Below are 21,023 nucleotides of genomic sequence, written 5' to 3'. Positions count from 1 at the left end.
TACAGCAATCAGTGCTATTTAAATGCACTGATTCATGTGTATATTACACTGGCAGTGAAGGAGTTAACCACTAGGGGGCAGTGTAGGGGTTATGTATGACGTTATGTGTTTTTTTTTTATTGTAGGGGGCGTGGCCTGGCATGTGACGTCACTGATCATCCTTTCCTATAAAAGGGAACAGACGATCGGTGACAGCCACACTAGGAAGCACGAGGAGAGGTTTGTTTACACAGACCTCTCCTCGTTCTTCAGCTCTGTGACCTGATCGCGGGACACTATCGGCGATCGGGTCCGCTGGTCCTGCGGCTACGGTCACGGAGCTCAGGACCGGGTCGGGAGCGCCCCGCCGGCGGCGGCGGCGTGCTCCCGACCCATGGCTGGGCACTTAAAGAGCCACGTACAGGTACGTGATTGTGCCCAGCCGTGCCATTCTGCCGACGTATATCGGCGTGAGGCGGTCCTTAAGTGGTTACGGAGATATTTTCCTAGAAACGGGCATTGAGCGTGCCGTTAGTGAAGGCGATCGTGCCGTCACTGACGGCTTCCGCGTGCATGCGCAAGCGCTGGAGTGACGTCATCTGATGTGATGTGACTGGCCGGAGCAGCGTTACCCAGAAGTCACTCCGGGTATCATGGGGCCGACGGAGGACATGAACGAGGGTCGCTTCGGAGGCTTCGATCTCAGGTAAGTAATTCATAATGAGCTAGTATGCTATACATACTAGCTCATTATGCTTTTGTCCTGCAGGGTGTTATTTTTTTTTTTTTTTTTGACAGGGTTTACTTCCTGTTTAAATGGTCACTACACTCACACTCACTGAACTATCCCTAGATTCACACTAATGTAAAGATGAACGGTCGCACTCCACTCACACTGACTGCACCGTCCCTACATTCACACTAAACTAATATTCTACATTGACAATATAATCACAATAGCACACTAATTATCTAATTATCTACCTAGTAGCACTGAACAGAGCCCTGTTCTATCTCTCTACACGGCGGTATCACACTAAAAATGGCCGCTATGGAAAGAATACTTTTCTAGTGTGGGGCAGGATTAAGAGCAATGAGCTATGATTGGATACAGTCATCATGACAGTGTCCAGTCATGGCTCTGACAGTGCTCACTGCCCAGATTGGGCAAAGCTTTCATTGCTTCAGCCAATCAGGGCTTTCAATGCACTGTGCGGCGGCGCATTGTGCATTGTGGTCGCTCGCCGGGCCGAACAAACGGTCGAACGACTCGATAATTCGGGCGAACGGGCGAACAGCCAAAGTTTGGCTCAAACTCATGCTCGGGCTGGACCGTTCGCCCATCCCTAGTAGTAATGTCATTTTGTATAATATAAAGCGATCCTGACAGAGAGCACTAATATACTCATATCAAATCACCAATATAATATGTAACACAACATGTAACTAGACTTACAAATACAATGTAACAGAATATATAAGGAATTACCCAGCAGCATAACTGGTAGAGATGAGATCCAGACACCCAACATTTCGGGGTGCATGTACACCCCTTTCTCAAGGAGAACCCAACGAGCAATGGTCCCTTATACAGAATATATGGTGCCATACAAAGAATATAGTCCTGTAGGTCCTCCTTGAGACTTGAGAAAGGGGTGTTTATTTCCCCCCCCCAAAAATGTTGGGTATCTGGACTTCCTCTTCTGCTGCTGGGTAATTCCTTATACATTCTGTTACATTGTTACATATTATATTTGTTATTTGACATTTATACAGTATATTGATTTGACTAAATTGTAGATGAGCTTGTTCTTTCCTACATTGGATATATGGTTAAGACTTGACCCAAAACAAGGCAGATATTTACGACTGGGGACCAATCAAGTATTTTTTTGTCAATTTTTTTTTTTTTTTATTACTTTTTTTGTTACTTTATCCCAAGACTTACCTGGTAAACCAAGGCCGAGAAGGATGCTGTAAGGATGCCATACAAAGAATATTGTCCTGTAGGTCCTCCTTGAGAAAGGGGTGTTTATGCACCCCGAAATGTTGGGTATCTGAACTTCCTCTTCTGCTGCTGGGTAATTCCTTATACATTCTGTTACGTTGTTACATATTATATTTGTTATTTGACATTTATACAGTATATTGACTTGACTAAATTGTAGGTGAGCTTGTTCTTTCCTACATTGGAGAGATGGTTAAGATTTGAACCAGAACAAGGCAGAGATTTACGACTGTGGACCAATCAAGTCATTTTTTGTCCATTTTTTTTTAGTTACTTTTTTTAGTTACTTTTTTTGTTACTTTATCTCAAGACTTACCTGGCAAACCAAGCCCGAGAAGGATGCTGTAATAAATCACCGGGATGTAGCCCAACAAACATGGAGAGGGGTCTGTGTGTCCTTCCTCCCCCTCGGCCCCCAGGGGCGGAGTGTCGCTGGCGTTCTGTAGAGGGATCATTGTCAGTCGACATCAGTGCAGCGCTGTAAAGAGAAAAGAAGAGTTTGGAGTATATCGAAAGCAAAAAAAAAAAAGTTTTTAGTTTTGGATAAGGTTAAAACCTCTGTTGTGTAGACAAAACAGGAAGTGAGGAAAAATCTCCCCAAATTAAGATAACTTCTCCTTTAGACAGCAACTAGTGTCCCTGTTGGAAGATATCCCCTCTAGTCCTGTTACAACTCATCATTTTGGATTTTTCCCTCGCTTTCAGGCCCAGTGACATTGGTTACCATAGCAGGACAAGTAGAGTGATACTCCTCAGTGGGGATACAGGCAGCTATAGACCTGACAAAGGGTGCTAACCCTTCCCCCACCCCATCTGAAAATAAAAACAAGGTTTAGATACTGTATATATATTTTAAGACCTAAATCTGAACCTGTAAAAAATGTGTAGAGAGAATGTTCCCCCACCACTCTCCGGAGCAGCCTTTCTCAACTGGGCTCCTGTGGAACGATAGGGTTCCTGGAACATTAGGCAATTTCTGCCTCTCAGAGGAGTAACCACTGACACCAATGACCTCTTTAGCTATCTGTAAAGGAGACATGCTTCCCACTGACCACCTAAGTAAGGAGAATTCTTCCTAGTAGTGACTAACAGTGGAATGAGGCTCCTCTACCATTGACCACCAATGTAAGGGGCTCCTTCTCCACTGATCAACAGTCCACGGAACACCAATATAAGAGGATCCTTCTCCACCCACCACCAATATAGGAGGGTCCTTCTCCACCCACCACCCATATAAGAGGGTCTTTCTTCACTCACCACCAATATAAGAGGATCCTTCTCCACCCACCACCAATATAGGAGGGTCCTTTTCCACCACCACCAATATAGGAGGGTCCTTCTCCACCCACCACCAATATAGGAGGGTCCTTCTCCACCCACCACCAATATAGGAGGGTCCTTCTCCACCCACCACCAATATAGGAGGGTCCTTCTCCACCCACCACCCATATAAGAGGGTCCTTCACCACCCTCCACCAATATAAGAAGGTCCTTCTCCACCCACCACCAATATAAGAGGATCCTTCTCCACCCACCACCAATATAGGAGGGTCCTTCTCCACCCACCACCAATATAGGAGGGTCCTTCTCCACCCACCACCCATATAAGAGGGTCTTTCTTCACTCACCACCAATATAAGAGGATCCTTCTCCACCCACCACCAATAGAGGAGGGTCCTTTTCCACCACCACCAATATAGGAGGGTCCTTCTCCACCCACCACCCATATAAGAGGGTCCTTCACCACCCTCCACCAATATAAGAAGGTCCTTCTGCACTGACCACAAATGTAAAGGAGCAGCTGTCCCACTGACCACCAATCAAATAGGCCCAGATTCACTGACCATCAGTATAAGAGACCACTTTTCCGCTGACCATCAATGTAGGTGGGCATTAATTCACTGACCCCCACATGAGGGAACACTACCTTCCCTGGTTTCAGTCACCACTCTATGGAGTAGCCTTTCTCAACTAGAGTTCCTCCAAAGGTCGCTAGAGCTTTCTTGAGCATTAAACAATTTCTGCCTCTCAGATGAGTTTCCACTGATGCCCGTAACATTTTGATTATCCGTAAGAGATGTACTTTTCATCGACTACTTATTTAGGTAGAGTTCTTCTCATTGGACAACAGTGTAATGAGGCTCTTCTCCCATTGACCACCAACATGAGGGGATACTTCCACTGACCGCCAGACTTCTATCCCTCTGATCATCAATATTAGAGAGTCTTACTCCACACATTACATTACCAATATAAGAGGGCTATTTTGCACTGACCACAAGTGTATGGGGGGAAGTTCTCCCACTAACTGCCAGTCCAATGGGCCCCTTTCCACTGACTACTAGTGTAGGAGAGAGCTCTTTTCCACTGACCGTCAATGTTACCAGGCATTGATCCTCTGACTGCCATATGAGAGAGCACTACAGTGTGTTCCCTGGTTCCAGTCACCGGTCTGTTGAGCAGCCTTTCTCAACCATCGTTCCATGGAACCCTAGCGCTCCTCCAAAGGTTTCTAGCAGTTCCTGGAGCAGTAAGCAATTTCTGCCTTTCAGATAAGTTCCCACTGACACTAATGCGTTTTTTTTTTTTTTTAGCAATCTGTAATAGAGACATTCTTCCCAATGACTACAAATGTAAGGAGAAATTTTCCTAGTGACCAACAGTGGAATAATGCTTTTCAACAGTAAAGGAGCACCTTTCCTACTCACCACCACTATAAGAGGGTCCTTCTCCACCACCCCCAATTTAAGAGGGTCCTTTTCCACCCACCAATATAAGAGGGTCCTTCTGCAGCTACCACCAATAAAAGAGGGTCCATCTCCACCAACCACCAATATCAAAGGGTCCTTCTCCAACCCTTAGAAATATAAGAGGGTCCTTCTTCAGCCACCACCAATATAAGAGGGTCCTTCTCCACTCACCGCCAATATAAGAGGATTTTTCTGCACCCACCACCAATATAAGAGGGTCTTTCTCCACCCACCACCAATATAAGAGGGTCCTTCTCCACCCACCACCAAAATAAGGGGGCCCTTTTCCACCCACCACCAATATAAAAGAGGGTCCTTCTCCACCTACCACCAATATAAGAGGGTCCTTCTTCACCCATCGCCAATATAAGAGGGTCCTTCTCCACACACCACTAATATAAGAGGGTCCTTCTCCACCAACATAAGAGGGCCCTTCTCCACCCACCACCAACATAAGAGAACACTTCTCCACCCACCACCAACATAAGAGGGCCCTTCTCCACCCACCACCAATATAAAGACTGTCCCCCTCCACCCAACACCAATATAAGAAGGCCCTTCTCCACTCACCGCCAATATAAGAGGATTTTTCTGCACCCACCACCAATATAAGAGGGTCTTTCCCCACCCACCACCAATATAAGGGGGCCCTTCTCCACCCACCACCAATATAAAAGAGGGTCCTTCTCTTCCTACCACCAATATAAGAGGGTCCTTCTCCACCCATCACCAATATAAGAGGGTCCTTCTCCACACACCACCAATGTAAGAGGGTCCTTCTCTACCAACATAAGAGGTCCCTTCTCTACCCATCACCAACATAACAGAGCCCTTCTCCACCCACCACCAACATAAGAGGGCCCTTCTCCTCCCACCACCAATATAAAAGACTGTCCTCCTCCACCCAACACCAATATAAGAAGGCCCTTCTCCATCCCTCACCAATATAAGAGGGTCCTTCTCCACCCACCACCAATATAAGAGGGCCCTTCTCCCCCATTATAGGAAGGTACCTTTCCTACTGAATGCCAATCTAATGGGCCCTTGTTACAATGTTGCATTCAATGCAATGACTGGGGGTGAGGAGATTGAGGAAACCTTCTGAGATACAAAAAGTTGAATTCCAGGAAAGCAGCTAAATGCACAGATGGAATATATGGGAACTGTTTTTAATTTGTCCATCCAAACCTGAAATTTATGCAGCTGTGCCACATAGTCATTTATTCATGCAGTTCCACTTCACATTACCTTTTAGAACTAGAGGTTTGAAGATGGAGTCACATCTTGATTGTTATAAGTTTCCTAAAAATAGAAATAAAAGTAATTTTACTTCGTTTTTAAGGTTTACTGTAACACATGTAATCCATGTTTCATGCTTCTCCAAATGCGTTTGAGATGGAGCCCTCCACCAGCGCACTGGGAGTGTTTGCTCTTCCTATTCGCACCATCTGTTTTATTGCTTAATGGTCGAACCATCAGACGTGGATGAGTCTATGTGAAAGTAAATAGGTCGCTGGCACACCTCCACGACTGGTGACTGGTGACCAACATTTGAAAGTAATTAATTTATGAGGGACACCTTGGATGGAACGAGAAGAAAAATGTGTGATTAGCACGATGCTTGTCCACCACTAATGGGAGTGTCCAAAAAGTGAGTGCCATTTAACCACTTAAGCCCCGGACCAATTTGCAGCCAAAGGACCAAGCCTCTTTTGCGGTTCGGCACTGTGTCGCTTTAACTGATAATTGCGCGGTCGTGCGACGTGGCTCCCAAACAAAATTGGCGTCCTTTTTTCCCACAAATAAAGCTTTCTTTTGGTGGTATCTGATCACCTATGCGGTTTTTATTTTTTGCGCTATAAACAAAAATAGAGCGACAATTTTGAAAAAAATGCAATATTTTTTACTTTTTGCTATAATAAATATCCCCCCAAATTTTTTTTTTTCAGTTTAGGCCCATACATATTCTTCTACATATATTTGGTAAAAAAAAAAAAAAAAAAACAATTAGCGCAAAATTTATAGCGTTTACAAAATAGGGGATAGTTTTATTGCATTTTTATTAATATTTTTTATTTTACTAGTAATGGCGGCGATCAGCGATTTTTATTGTGACTGCGACATTATGGCGGACACATCGGACGTTTTTGACACATTTTTGGGACCATTGGCATTAATACAGCAATCAGTGCTATTTAAATGCACTGATTCCTGTGTAAATGACACTGGCAGTGAAGGAGTTAACCACTAGGGGGCAGTGTAGGTGTTATGTATGACGTTATGTGTTTTTTTTTTTATTGTAGGGGGGCGTGCCCTGGCATGTGACGTCACTGATCGTCCTGCCCTATAAAAGGGAACAGATAATCGGTGACAGCCACACTGGGAAGCACGGGGAGGGGTTTGTTTACACAGACCTCTCCTCGTTCTTCAGCTCTGTGACCCGATCGCGGGACACCAGCGGCGATCGGGCCCGCTGGTCCTGCTGCAGTCGCGGTCACAGAGCTCAGGACCGGGTTGCGGCGCGCTCCCGACCCACGGATGTGCACTTAAAGAATCACACACAGGTACGTGATTGTGCCCAGCCGTGCCATTCTGCTAACGTTTGGCTTGTGCTACGGCCTCATTTTCCCTTTTGTTTTACTATATTTTAGGCAACTAAGGCCAGGGGGTGCACTGAAGGGAAAGTGGGAGTAAAATGAGCCCCAACGCTGGTGTCAGGGGCAGTAAGAGTAACTTCTATCGCTGGTATCAGTTGCTTTGAGTTCTAAACTAATGAATTAAATAAAGTTTGTGGTGCTCAGATACAATGTAGTTCTGTTTTGATGTCACCACTTATTCCGAAATGGATTAAATTCATTATTTTCCTAAAAATTCTACAAACAATACCCCCATAATGTGAAAGAAGTTTGTTTGAAATCTTTTCAAATTTATTAAAAATAAAAAATCTTAAAAAATCCCACGTACATAAGTATCACAGCCTTTGCTCAATACTTTGATGAAGCCCCATTGGTATTTTTAAATATGATGTATGATGAGTATGATGTATGATGAGTATGATGTATGATGCTACAAGCTTGGCACACCTATTTTTGGAGAGTTTCTTCTATTCTTTCCAGGACCTCTCAAGCTCCATCAGGTTGGATGGGGAGGGTCGGTGCACAGCCATTTCCAGATCTCTCCAGAGATGTTCAATCGGGTTCAGGCATGTACTGGCCATCAGGACTGCCGGGAGTTTCCCGGTGGGCCGATGGCTCAGTGGGCCACTCTGATGTAAGGGGGCTGGTGATGGGCCACTCTGATGTAAGGGGTGCTGATGGGACACTCTGACATAAGAGGGTGCTGATGGGCCACTCTGATGTAAGGGGTGTTGATGGGACACTGTTGTAAGGGGGCTGCTGATGGGACACTCTGACATAAGAGGGTGCTGATGGGACACTCTGATGTAAGGGGTGCTGATGGGACACTCTGATGTAAAGGAGTGCTGATGGGACACTCTGATGTAAGGGGTGCTGATGGGACACTCAAAATGTAAGTGGGCCAGTCTGGATGAAGTCCAGGGCCAAATTTCTGTCCCAGTCCAGCCCTGAGTCTGGGCTCTGGCTGGGCCACTCAAGGACATTCACAAAGTTGTCTTGTAGCCACTCCTTTGTTATCTTGGCTGTGTGCTTAGGGTCGTTGTCCTGTTGGAAAACGAACCTTCGCCCCAGTCTGAGGTCCAGAGCGCTTTGGAGCAGGTTTTCATGAAGGATGTCTCTCTACATTGCTGCATTCATCTTTCCCTCGATCCTGACTAGTCTCTCAGTTCCTGCTCCTGAAAAACATCCCCACTGCAATCACCATGCTTCAATGTAGGGATGGTATTGGCCAGGTGATGAGCGGGACCTGGTTTCCCCCATACATGATGCTTGCCATTCAGGCCAAAGAGTTCAATCCTTGTTTTTTTAGACCAGGGAATTTTGTTTCTCATGGTCTGAGAGTCCTTCAGGTGCAAGCTCCAGGTGGGCTGTCATGTGCCTTTTACTGAGGAGTAGCTTCCGTCTGGACACTCTACCATACAGGCCGGATTGGTGGAGTGCTGCAGAGATGGTTGTTCTTCTGCAAGGTTCTTCTCTCTACACAGAGAAATGCTGGAGCTCTGTCAGAGAGATTATCGGGTTCTTGGTCACCTCCCTGGCTAAGGCCCTTCTCCCTCGATCGCTCAGTTTGGCCCAGCGGCCCGCTCTAGGAAGAGTCCTGGTGGTTCCAAACTTCTTCCATTTACGGATGATGGAGGCCACTGGGATTGTTGGGACCTTCAATGCTGAAGAAATTTTCTGTACCCTTCCCCAGATCTGTGCCTCCATACAATCCTGTCTCGGAGGTCTACAGACAGTTCCTTGGACTTCATGGCTTGGATTGTGCTCTCACATGCACTGTTAACTGTGGGAACTTCTATAGAGAGGTGTGTGCCTTTTCAAGTCAATGTCCAATCACTTGAATTTACCACAGGAGGACTCCAATCAAGTTGTAGAGACATCTCAAGGATGATCAGTGGAAACAGGAGGCACCTGAGCTCAATTATGAGTGTCATGGTAAAGGCTGGGATACTTATGTACATACGATTTTTTTTTTTTTTTTTTGTTTTGTAATAAATTTGCAAAGATTTCAAATAAACTTCCTTCACATTGTCATTATGGGGTATTGTTTGTAGAATTTAGAGGAAATAATTAATTAATCCATTTTGGAATAAGGCTGTAATATAACAAAATGTGGAAAAAGTGAAGCGTGGTGAATACTTTCCAGATGCACTGTACATCTCAGGAGACTTCAGGAGGGGAGGAGGAGTTTTCGAAGTTAAGCACATGCATGCTTGAGCTACGGGGCAGATGGATTCCAGGACATAAATGCTACATGAATCATTTGCCCTTAATCAAGATGGCAAAATGGAAAAATCAAGATGGCCAAAAATGCTAGGGGGGTGTTTTTAAAAGCGATTCTTCAACAAAATAAAGCATGGAGACATGGAGCCATGGATGGATGGGGTAATTTGCTTGGAATAATAAATAGTGTTTTTGGTTTGTAGTGCTCAGATGCCATGAAGATCTGCTTTAAGTCCTAACTCTTCACCAGGCTAGCATTGGGGCCAAGTGGTACCGTTGGTGCACTTGAGAAAAATATCAGTCAAATCTGAAGGCAGCAATAAGGCCACTAGATGGCTATATGGTCAGTTCCTAAAGGGCTCAGCCTCTCTCTAGTAGCAGATAGTAAATTCTCACGGCCAGAGGCATAGCTTGAAACTTGTGGGCCCGATGCAAAAGTTGTCCTGGGGCCCCCCGCTACTACCCGCCACTTCCACTGCACAACAAGATACTCCAATTAGGCGCCAAGATACTCCAAGTGGCTAAAGTATAAAATATATAAAAATATATTTATGTATATAGTGAGAGGATAATTCAAAATATTTTGTAGAAACCATCCTAGTAATCACATGACCTTGCCCCCCTACCCCCATCCTAGTAATGACACGACTTCGCCCCCCCCATCCTACTAATGATATGACCTTGTCCCTTCCCCCAACCTATTAATGGCATGACCTCGCCTCGTCCCATCCTAGTAATGACATGATCTCGCCCCCTCCCCCCATCCTAGAAATGACATGACCTGGCCCCTCCCCCATCCTAGAAATGACATGACCTCGCCCCCTCCCCCATCCTAGAAATGACATGACCTCGCCCCCTCCCCCATCCTAGAAATGACATGACCTCGGCTCCTCCCCCCCATCCTAGTAATGACATGAGTTCGCCCCCCCCCCCCCATCCTAGTAATGATATGACCTTGTCCCTTCCCCCAACCTATTAATGGCATGACCTCACCTCGCCCCATCCTAGTAATGACATGATCTCGCCCCCTCCCCCATCCTAGAAATGACATGACCTCGTCCCCTCCCCCCATCCTAGAAATTACATGACCTCGTCCCCTCCCCCCATCCTAGAAATTACATGACCTCACTTCCTCCCCCCCATCCTAGTAATAACACGACTTCGCCCCCCCCCCATCCTAGTAATGATATGACCTTGTCCCCTCCCCCAACCTATTAATGGCATGACCTCGCCTCGCCCCAGCCTAGTAATGACATGATCTCGCCCCCTCCCCCCATCCTAGAAATAACATGACCTCGCCCCCTCCTTCATCCTAGAAATGACATGACCTCGCCCCCTCCCCCCATCCTAGACATTACATGACCTCGCCTCCCCCCCCATCCTAGTAATGACACGACTTCGCCCCCCCCCCCCCATCCTAGTAATGATATGACCTTGTCCCTTCCCCTCCAACCTATTAAGGGCATGACCTTGCCTCCCCCCCATCCTAGTAATGACATGACCTTGCCCCCTTCCCCCATCCTAGTAATGATATGACCTCGCCCCCTCCTCCCCATCCTAGTAATGACATGTCCCCAGTCAATGAGTTCAGAGGAAGGGTGTGGACTGGGCAGAGGGCAAACAACTGGAAGCTGATTACTGGATTATAGAACTTGGCTGGGGTACTGGGGGACACAAGGGGCGGATTGGAGCTGGACTCCAGCTCTGGGATTTTGTGGAGGAAATCAAATCTAATACCACAGCAGGGAACAGAGCTGTGGGCCCCCTGGAGCTAGGGGCGGGGGTCACAATTGCAACCCCTGAGACCCCTGATGCTACGCCCGTGCCCACAGCAGCAGCTCACAGTCCCAACAATATTGCAGCTCAGGGATAATTAAATGCCTTCAGTATGCTGGATTGAAAAACAAAGTTTCGTGATGGAAGGATTTTACTGTGTCGGAATAGCCTCCTTTCCAAATACAACTTTTAGGGATTTTCTGTAGAAATTGGGGATATACAATATCTATCCTAATGATGTACAAACTTTCCCCCCTGTTACCCTTATCATTAGAACATTCCACCAAGTAGTGATGGACGAACTTCCGACGGGACGTTTCGCGAACGCGAAACGCGAACGGGCACAAACGTTCGCGAAAACGACCGTTCGCCGCGGGCTCCATTGACTTCAATGGGAGGCGAATTTCGCAAACCTTTAGGTCGAATTTGCGGCCACGGGGTAATTATTAGGGGGTAGCACGTAGTCCCACCACCTGGACAATAGCATAATACATGTATGAGGTGAATTTGGGATCGATAACTACAAGCATTTTTTTTTTATTTGGGAAATTGTTCTGACAATTCAGGACTATGAAGCTAATGAAGGCAATGGAGGAGAGGGAAGGTCAGGGACCAGGGTAGGCAAACAAGAGGGTGCAGGAGATACAGAGCACTGACAGCAGCACCGTAATACAGAGCACTGACATCAGCACCGTGACATACAGCGCTGACAGCAGCTCCGTGACATACAGCGCTGACAGCAGCTCCGTGACATACAGCGCTGACAGCAGCTCCGTGACATACAGCGCTGACAGCAGCTCCGTGACATACAGCGCTGACAGCAGCTCCGTGACATACAGCGCTGACAGCAGCACCGTGACATACAGCGCTGACAGCAGCTCCGTGACATACAGCGCTGACAGCAGCTCCGTGACATACAGCGCTGACAGCAGCTCCGTGACATACAGCGCTGACAGCAGCTCCGTGACATACAGCGCTGACAGCAGCTCCGTGACATACAGCGCTGACAGCAGCACCGTGACATACAGCGCTGACAGCAGCTCCGTGACATACAGCGCTGACAGCAGCTCCGTGACATACAGCGCTGACAGCAGCTCCGTGACATACAGCGCTGACAGCAGCTCCGTGACATACAGCGCTGACAGCAGCTCCGTGACATACAGCGCTGACAGCAGCTCCGTGACATACAGCGCTGACAGCAGCTCCGTGACATACAGCGCTGACAGCAGCACCGTAAGCAGCCCCAGGAGGAAGTCAGCACAGCACAGGGATGGTGTGATCCCCTCATAATAAGAACCCCCAGGAGGAAGTCAGCACAGCACAGGGATGGTGGGAGCCCCTCATAATAAGAACACCCAGGAGGAAGTCAGCACAGCACAGGGATGGTGGGAACCCCTCATAATAAGCAGCCCCAGTAGAAATATGACACCGCTCAACCTCTTCAAAGAGGAGGGTAGGGGCATATAGTACGGTGTGCTTTTTTGGGTCAGGGAAGTGAGCCAAATGAATTAAGAAGGTCTGTGTGCTTGATTCCAAAAATTGTTTATAGACATATACATGGTCTACTGATCACATGTGTTGAATTCCTCCGAGATCCATGCCTCATTCATTTTTAGAAATGTGAGGTAGTTAACACTGTGGTGAGCTAGGCGAGTACGCTTATCGGTCACAATCCCCCCTGCTGCGCTGAACGTCCTTTCGGACAGGACACTGGATGAGGGGCAAGCCAACAGTTCGATTGCAAATTGGGCAAGCTCTGGCCAGAGGTCAAGCCTGCCCACCCAGTAGTCTAGGGGTTCATCACTCCTCAGAGCGTCCACATCGGCCGTTAACCCAATGTAGTCGGACACCTGACGGTCTAGGCGTTCCCTGATGCTGGATCCGGATGACACCTGTCGATGGGTCGGCTGAAAGAATGACCTCATATCCGAAGTCACCAACACATCTTCAAACCGGCCTCTTCTTGCAGGCGCTGTTGGATTGGTACCCGCAAATCCTTCTCTGGGAGTGGGAATTGCTCCTCTGCCAGCGCACGCAAAAGCAGAATGCAGCATTTCTCGAAGCAAGGCCTGGAAGTGCTGCATTCTGACAGCCCTCTGCGACGGCGGTAACATTTCCGCCATTTTGTGTTTGTACCGGGGGTCTAAGTACGTTGCCACCCAGTACTGGTCCTTGACCCTCATGCTTTTTATACGGGGGTCCCTATTAAAACACTGGAGCATGAAGGCCCCCATTTGCACTAAAGTGGAAGCGGTGTGGTGGCCTGGCTCCTGCTCATCATCCAGGATAATGTCGTCCTCTTCATTCTCCTCTCCCCATCCTCGCACAACAGGGATCCCAGAAAGGTTTAAAGCATGCTCTTCTTGCTCCTGCTCATCCGCCCCGGCACCATCCTCCTCTGACTCCTCATCAGACTCCTGTTGTTGACTTGTCTCAGATAGAGTAGCCCCCCCTGGGAATTCATCCAGCATTGCGACTTCCTCATCTTCCCGCTCCTGCTCCTCCACAGCCTGATCAATGACACGACGCAATGCACGCTCCAGAAAGAAGGCATAAGGTACCATGTCACTGATGGCGCCATGGCTGCGACTGACCAGTTTGGTGATCTCCTCAAATGGCCGCAGAAGTCTGCATGTGTCGCGCATGAGCAGCCACTGGCGCGGTGAAAAAAAACCCAGCTCCCCAGAACCGTTTCTTTCGCAGAGTTCATACAGGTAGACGTTAACTGCACGTTTCTGCTGGAGCAGCCTATCAAGCATATAGAAGGTTGAGTTCCATCGCGTCGGGCAATCGCAAATAAGACGTCTGACCGGCAGATGGTGTCGCCGCTGAATGTCAGCAAGGCGAGCCATGGCCGTGTAAGATCTTCTGAAATGGGCCGAGATTTTCCTTGCCTGCCGCAAGATGTCCTGGACCCCAGGGTATTTGACAAGGAATCGCTGCACGACCAAGTTTAAGACGTGTGCCATGCACGGCACGTGCGTGATTTTGCCCTGTTTCAATGCGCTAAGCAGATTGGCACCGTTGTCACACACCACTTTACCAACTGTCAAATTGAGCGGTGTTAGCCACTCATCTGCCTGTGAACGCAAAGCTGAAAGGAGTGCCGGGCCAGTGTGGCTCTTTGCTTCCAGGCACAACAGACGCAGCACGGCATGGCAACGTCTCACCTGGCATGTGGAATAGGTTCTGGGGAGCTTGGGCGGTGCAGTGGAAGAGACGCTAGCAGCGGAAAAGGAGGAGGCAGCTGAGGAGGAGAGGGAGGAGGATGGAGTAGGAGGAGGAGAAGAAGAGTCAGGCCTGCATGCAATCCGTGGCGGTAAAACCAAATCTACACGGGTGCCACGGGTTACATGCTTGACGGCCGTCAGAAGGTTCACCCAGTGGGCAGTAAAACTGATATACCTTCCCTGCCCGTGTTTGCTAGACCACGTGTCTGTGGTCAGATGTATCTTGGCACCGACACTGTGTGCCAGAGATACATTCACTTGCCGCTGAACATGGCCATATAGCTCTGGGATGCCCTTCTCTGAGAAATACTTCCTTCCTGGGACCTTCCATTGTGGTGTTCCAATGGCCACAAATTTGCGAAAGGCCTCCGAGTCCACCAGTTTATATGGCAGTAGTTGGCGGGCTATGAGTTCTGACAAGCCAGCCGCCAACCGTTGGGCAAGAGGGTTATCCGGCGTCATCATTTTTTTACGCTCAAACATTAGGCCCACGGAAGCCTGCCTTTTTGCAGAAAAATGTGAGCTTGGCGTGATGGAAGGTGGAGTGGAGGACAATTGTGAGGAGAGAGGAGAAGGAGAAGTAGAAGACGAGGCTGGACGGTGAGAGCCTGCAGTGTGGCTTTGTGTGTTCCGTTGCTCCCACTGGGCTCGGTGATGGCTGCTCATGTGCCTTCTTAAGGCGGTCGTCCCTAGGTGAGTATTGGGCTTACCGCGACTAACGCGTTGACTGCAAAGATTGCAGATGGCAACGCTATTGTCAGCAGCGGACACGTTAAAAAAAGCCCACACTGCGGAGCCATGTGCCGGTGTCCTGGGAGCGCCAGATGTGACCGTACATGGTCGATGACTCGCTCCTGATACATTTGCAGTCTGCTTTGTCCCTGCTGTGCAATGTAAGTCATTGCTGCTTCTCCTCCCTATCTGCTGGTCCATATCTCCCTCTGAACTCCCCTCCTCTTCCTCTCTTGTGGGCACCCACGTGACATCACTAGACACGTCATCATCAACGTCACCTTCCCCACCGCTATAAGTAGAGTAGGCAGCAACACCGGGGACCAACCTCCTCCTTGGGCTGATCTGGGTACTGGCGTCAGACTGCTGAGTAGCGCTTGTTGCTACCTCCTCTTCCTGATCCAATACCAAGAGTGGCTGCGCATCAGAAATGTCCTCTTGATATGGATCGGAAAATAATTCCAGTGACTCAAGCGGAAGGTATGTGGTGGTGGTGGTGGTGGTCGTGTTGTTGGTGGTAGTGTCTTTGGGGGTGCACATAGCAGAGAGTGAAGAAGAGGGTGCAGATCGAGAGGATGAGGAGGGTGCAGAAGAGTAAGGCTGAGCGAGCCACTCAACCAAGTCTGGTGCATCCTTTAAAGTAATTGAACGCACCTTCTGCAACTTCCCACTTTGGCTCAAGCCTGTTGCTCCTGCCCTACCCCTACCACCCCTGCGGAAGGGCCTGCCTCTTCCTCTGCATGTCATTTTTTAAATGACCCTGTGACAAAACTCTTAGTCCCTATACCGCTGAAGGACTGCTGCAGTATAGGTGAGCGGTCAGCAGTGGTGCACGTCAACCCTATCTATTGTGGACCTATAGCGGTCCTTACAGAACAGCAGACTGTACCGCACTCAAGCCTATGTACCGTAGCACCCTATACCAAGTTACCAGTCCTTATAAGAACTTTTGTGGACCAAGCAGGTTGTGTATTAGTGTTTAGCAGACTGTACGTCAGTCCCTATACCGCTGAAGGACTGCTGCAGTATAGGGCAGCGGTCAGCAGTGGTGCACGTCAACCCTATCTATTGTGGACCTATAGCGGTCCTTACAGAACAGCAGACTGTACCGCACTCAAGCCTATGTACCGTAGCACCCTATACCAAGTTACCAGTCCTTATAAGAACTTTTGTGGACCAAGCAGGTTGTGTATTAGTGTTTAGCAGACTGTACGTCAGTCCCTATACCGCTGAAGGACTGCTGCAGTATAGGGCAGCGGTCAGCAGTGGTGCACGTCAACCCTATCTATTGTGGACCGATAGCGGTCCTTACAGAACAGCAGACTGTACCGCACTCAAGCCTATGTACCGTAGCACCCTATACCAAGTTACCAGTCCTTATAAGAACTTTTGTGGAACAAGCAGGTTGTGTGTTAGTGATTAGCAGACTGTACGTCAGTCCCTATACCAATGAAGGACTGCTGCAGTATAGGGCAGCGGTCAGCAGTAGTGCACGGCAACCCTATGTATTGTGGACCGATAGCGGTCCTTACAGAACAGCAGACTGTAACGCACTCAGGCCTATGTACCGTAGCACCCTATACCAAGTTACCAGTCCTTATAAGAACTTTTGTGGAACAAGCAGGTTGTGTGTTAGTGATTAGCAGACTGTACGTCAGTCCCTATACCAATGAAGGACTGCTGCAGTATAGGGCAGCGGTCAGCAGTAGTGCACGGCAACCCTATGTATTGTGGACCGATAGCGGTCCTTACAGAACAGCAGACTGTAACGCACTCAGGCCTATGTACCGTAGCACCCTATACCAAGTTACCAGTCCTTATAAGAACTTTTGTGGACCAAGCAGGTTGTGTGTTAGTGATTAGCAGACTGTACGTCAGTCCCTATACCAATGAAGGACTGCTGCAGTATAGGGCAGCGGTCAGCAGTAGTGCACGGCAACCCTATGTATTGTGGACCGATAGCGGTCCTTACAGAACAGCAGACTGTAACGCACTCAGGCCTATGTACCGTAGCACCCTATACCAAGTTACCAGTCCTTATAAGAACTTTTGTGGACCAAGCAGGTTGTGTGTTAGTGATTAGCAGACTGTACGTCAGTCCCTATACCAATGAAGGACTGCTGCAGTATAGGGCAGCGGTCAGCAGTAGTGCACGGCAACCCTATGTATTGTGGACCGATAGCGGTCCTTACAGAACAGCAGACTGTACTGCACTCAGGCCTATGTACCGTAGCACCCTATACCAAGTTACCAGTCCTTATAAAAACTTTTGTGGACCAAGCAGGTTGTGTGTTAGTGTTTAGCAGACTGTGCGTCAGTCCCTATACCGCTGAAGGACTGCTGCAGTATAGGGCAGCGGTCAGCAGTAGTGCACGGCAACCCTATGTATTGTGGACCGATAGCGGTCCTTACAGAACAGCAGACTGTAACGCACTCAGGCCTATGTACCGTAGCACCCTATACCAAGTTACCAGTCCTTATAAGAACTTTTGTGGACCAAGCAGGTTGTGTGTTAGTGATTAGCAGACTGTACGTCAGTCCCTATACCAATGAAGGACTGCTGCAGTATAGGGCAGCGGTCAGCAGTAGTGCACGGCAACCCTATGTATTGTGGACCGATAGCGGTCCTTACAGAACAGCAGACTGTAACGCACTCAGGCCTATGTACCGTAGCACCCTATACCAAGTTACCAGTCCTTATAAGAACTTTTGTGGACCAAGCAGGTTGTGTGTTAGTGATTAGCAGACTGTACGTCAGTCCCTATACCAATGAAGGACTGCTGCAGTATAGGGCAGCGGTCAGCAGTAGTGCACGGCAACCCTATGTATTGTGGACCGATAGCGGTCCTTACAGAACAGCAGACTGTAACGCACTCAGGCCTATGTACCGTAGCACCCTATACCAAGTTACCAGTCCTTATAAGAACTTTTGTGGACCAAGCAGGTTGTGTGTTAGTGATTAGCAGACTGTACGTCAGTCCCTATACCAATGAAGGACTGCTGCAGTATAGGGCAGCGGTCAGCAGTAGTGCACGGCAACCCTATGTATTGTGGACCGATAGCGGTCCTTACAGAACAGCAGACTGTACTGCACTCAGGCCTATGTACCGTAGCACCCTATACCAAGTTACCAGTCCTTATAAAAACTTTTGTGGACCAAGCAGGTTGTGTGTTAGTGTTTAGCAGACTGTGCGTCAGTCCCTATACCGCTGAAGGACTGCTGCAGTATAGGGCAGCGGTCAGCAGTAGTGCACGGCAACCCTATGTATTGTGGACCGATAGCGGTCCTTACAGAACAGCAGACTGTAACGCACTCAGGCCTATGTACCGTAGCACCCTATACCAAGTTACCAGTCCTTATAAGAACTTTTGTGGACCAAGCAGGTTGTGTGTTAGTGATTAGCAGACTGTACGTCAGTCCCTATACCAATGAAGGACTGCTGCAGTATAGGGCAGCGGTCAGCAGTAGTGCACGGCAACCCTATGTATTGTGGACCGATAGCGGTCCTTACAGAACAGCAGACTGTAACGCACTCAGGCCTATGTACCGTAGCACCCTATACCAAGTTACCAGTCCTTATAAGAACTTTTGTGGACCAAGCAGGTTGTGTGTTAGTGATTAGCAGACTGTACGTCAGTCCCTATACCAATGAAGGACTGCTGCAGTATAGGGCAGCGGTCAGCAGTAGTGCACGGCAACCCTATGTATTGTGGACCGATAGCGGTCCTTACAGAACAGCAGACTGTACTGCACTCAGGCCTATGTACCGTAGCACCCTATACCAAGTTACCAGTCCTTATAAAAACTTTTGTGGACCAAGCAGGTTGTGTGTTAGTGTTTAGCAGACTGTGCGTCAGTCCCTATACCGCTGAAGGACTGCTGCAGTATAGGGCAGCGGTCAGCAGTAGTGCACGGCAACCCTATGTATTGTGGACCGATAGCGGTCCTTACAGAACAGCAGACTGTAACGCACTCAGGCCTATGTACCGTAGCACCCTATACCAAGTTACCAGTCCTTATAAGAACTTTTGTGGACCAAGCAGGTTGTGTGTTAGTGATTAGCAGACTGTACGTCAGTCCCTATACCAATGAAGGACTGCTGCAGTATAGGGCAGCGGTCAGCAGTAGTGCACGGCAACCCTATGTATTGTGGACCGATAGCGGTCCTTACAGAACAGCAGACTGTAACGCACTCAGGCCTATGTACCGTAGCACCCTATACCAAGTTACCAGTCCTTATAAGAACTTTTGTGGACCAAGCAGGTTGTGTGTTAGTGATTAGCAGACTGTACGTCAGTCCCTATACCAATGAAGGACTGCTGCAGTATAGGGCAGCGGTCAGCAGTAGTGCACGGCAACCCTATGTATTGTGGACCGATAGCGGTCCTTACAGAACAGCAGACTGTACTGCACTCAGGCCTATGTACCGTAGCACCCTATACCAAGTTACCAGTCCTTATAAAAACTTTTGTGGACCAAGCAGGTTGTGTGTTAGTGTTTAGCAGACTGTGCGTCAGTCCCTATACCGCTGAAGGACTGCTGCAGTATAGGGCAGCGGTCAGCAGTAGTGCACGGCAACCCTATGTATTGTGGACCGATAGCGGTCCTTACAGAACAGCAGACTGTAACGCACTCAGGCCTATGTACCGTAGCACCCTATACCAAGTTACCAGTCCTTATAAGAACTTTTGTGGACCAAGCAGGTTGTGTGTTAGTGATTAGCAGACTGTACGTCAGTCCCTATACCAATGAAGGACTGCTGCAGTATAGGGCAGCGGTCAGCAGTAGTGCACGGCAACCCTATGTATTGTGGACCGATAGCGGTCCTTACAGAACAGCAGACTGTAACGCACTCAGGCCTATGTACCGTAGCACCCTATACCAAGTTACCAGTCCTTATAAGAACTTTTGTGGACCAAGCAGGTTGTGTGTTAGTGATTAGCAGACTGTACGTCAGTCCCTATACCAATGAAGGACTGCTGCAGTATAGGGCAGCGGTCAGCAGTAGTGCACGGCAACCCTATGTATTGTGGACCGATAGCGGTCCTTACAGAACAGCAGACTGTACTGCACTCAGGCCTATGTACCGTAGCACCCTATACCAAGTTACCAGTCCTTATAAAAACTTTTGTGGACCAAGCAGGTTGTGTGTTAGTGTTTAGCAGACTGTGCGTCAGTCCCTATACCGCTGAAGGACTGCTGCAGTATAGGGCAGCGGTCAGCAGTAGTGCACGGCAACCCTATGTATTGTGGACCGATAGCGGTCCTTACAGAACAGCAGACTGTAACGCACTCAGGCCTATGTACCGTAGCACCCTATACCAAGTTACCAGTCCTTATAAGAACTTTTGTGGACCAAGCAGGTTGTGTGTTAGTGATTAGCAGACTGTACGTCAGTCCCTATACCAATGAAGGACTGCTGCAGTATAGGGCAGCGGTCAGCAGTAGTGCACGGCAACCCTATGTATTGTGGACCGATAGCGGTCCTTACAGAACAGCAGACTGTAACGCACTCAGGCCTATGTACCGTAGCACCCTATACCAAGTTACCAGTCCTTATAAGAACTTTTGTGGACCAAGCAGGTTGTGTGTTAGTGATTAGCAGACTGTACGTCAGTCCCTATACCAATGAAGGACTGCTGCAGTATAGGGCAGCGGTCAGCAGTAGTGCACGGCAACCCTATGTAT

General features: G+C 48.4%; 1 protein-coding gene across 2 annotated transcripts in view; it reads right to left on the bottom strand.

Moving 5' to 3' along the window:
* The window catches only part of GPR142 (G protein-coupled receptor 142), a 52,933-nt gene that overhangs the window by 15,753 nt on the left and 16,157 nt on the right, over positions 1–21,023 (bottom strand). Inside the window, exons 2-3 of one of the 2 annotated variants that reach the window (XM_077458700.1) lie at positions 5,986–6,039; positions 2,304–2,465 (exon numbers count right to left, since the gene is read on the bottom strand). In XM_077458700.1, the coding sequence (XP_077314826.1) occupies positions 2,304–2,442 (139 nt within the window). In that variant the 5' untranslated portion in view covers positions 2,443–2,465; positions 5,986–6,039. The remainder of the gene's footprint in view (positions 1–2,303; positions 2,466–5,985; positions 6,040–21,023) is intronic. The other variant, XM_077458702.1, reaches the window with a different exon arrangement.

Source organism: Lithobates pipiens, unplaced genomic scaffold (genome assembly GCF_037356315.1).
Source record: "Lithobates pipiens isolate NorthernLeopardFrog02 unplaced genomic scaffold, aLitPip1_a1.2 Scaffold_28, whole genome shotgun sequence".
Classification (NCBI taxonomy): Eukaryota; Metazoa; Chordata; class Amphibia; order Anura; family Ranidae; genus Lithobates; species Lithobates pipiens.
Note: the sequence above shows the minus strand (reverse complement) of the source record. Positions and strands in the feature narration are given on the sequence as shown.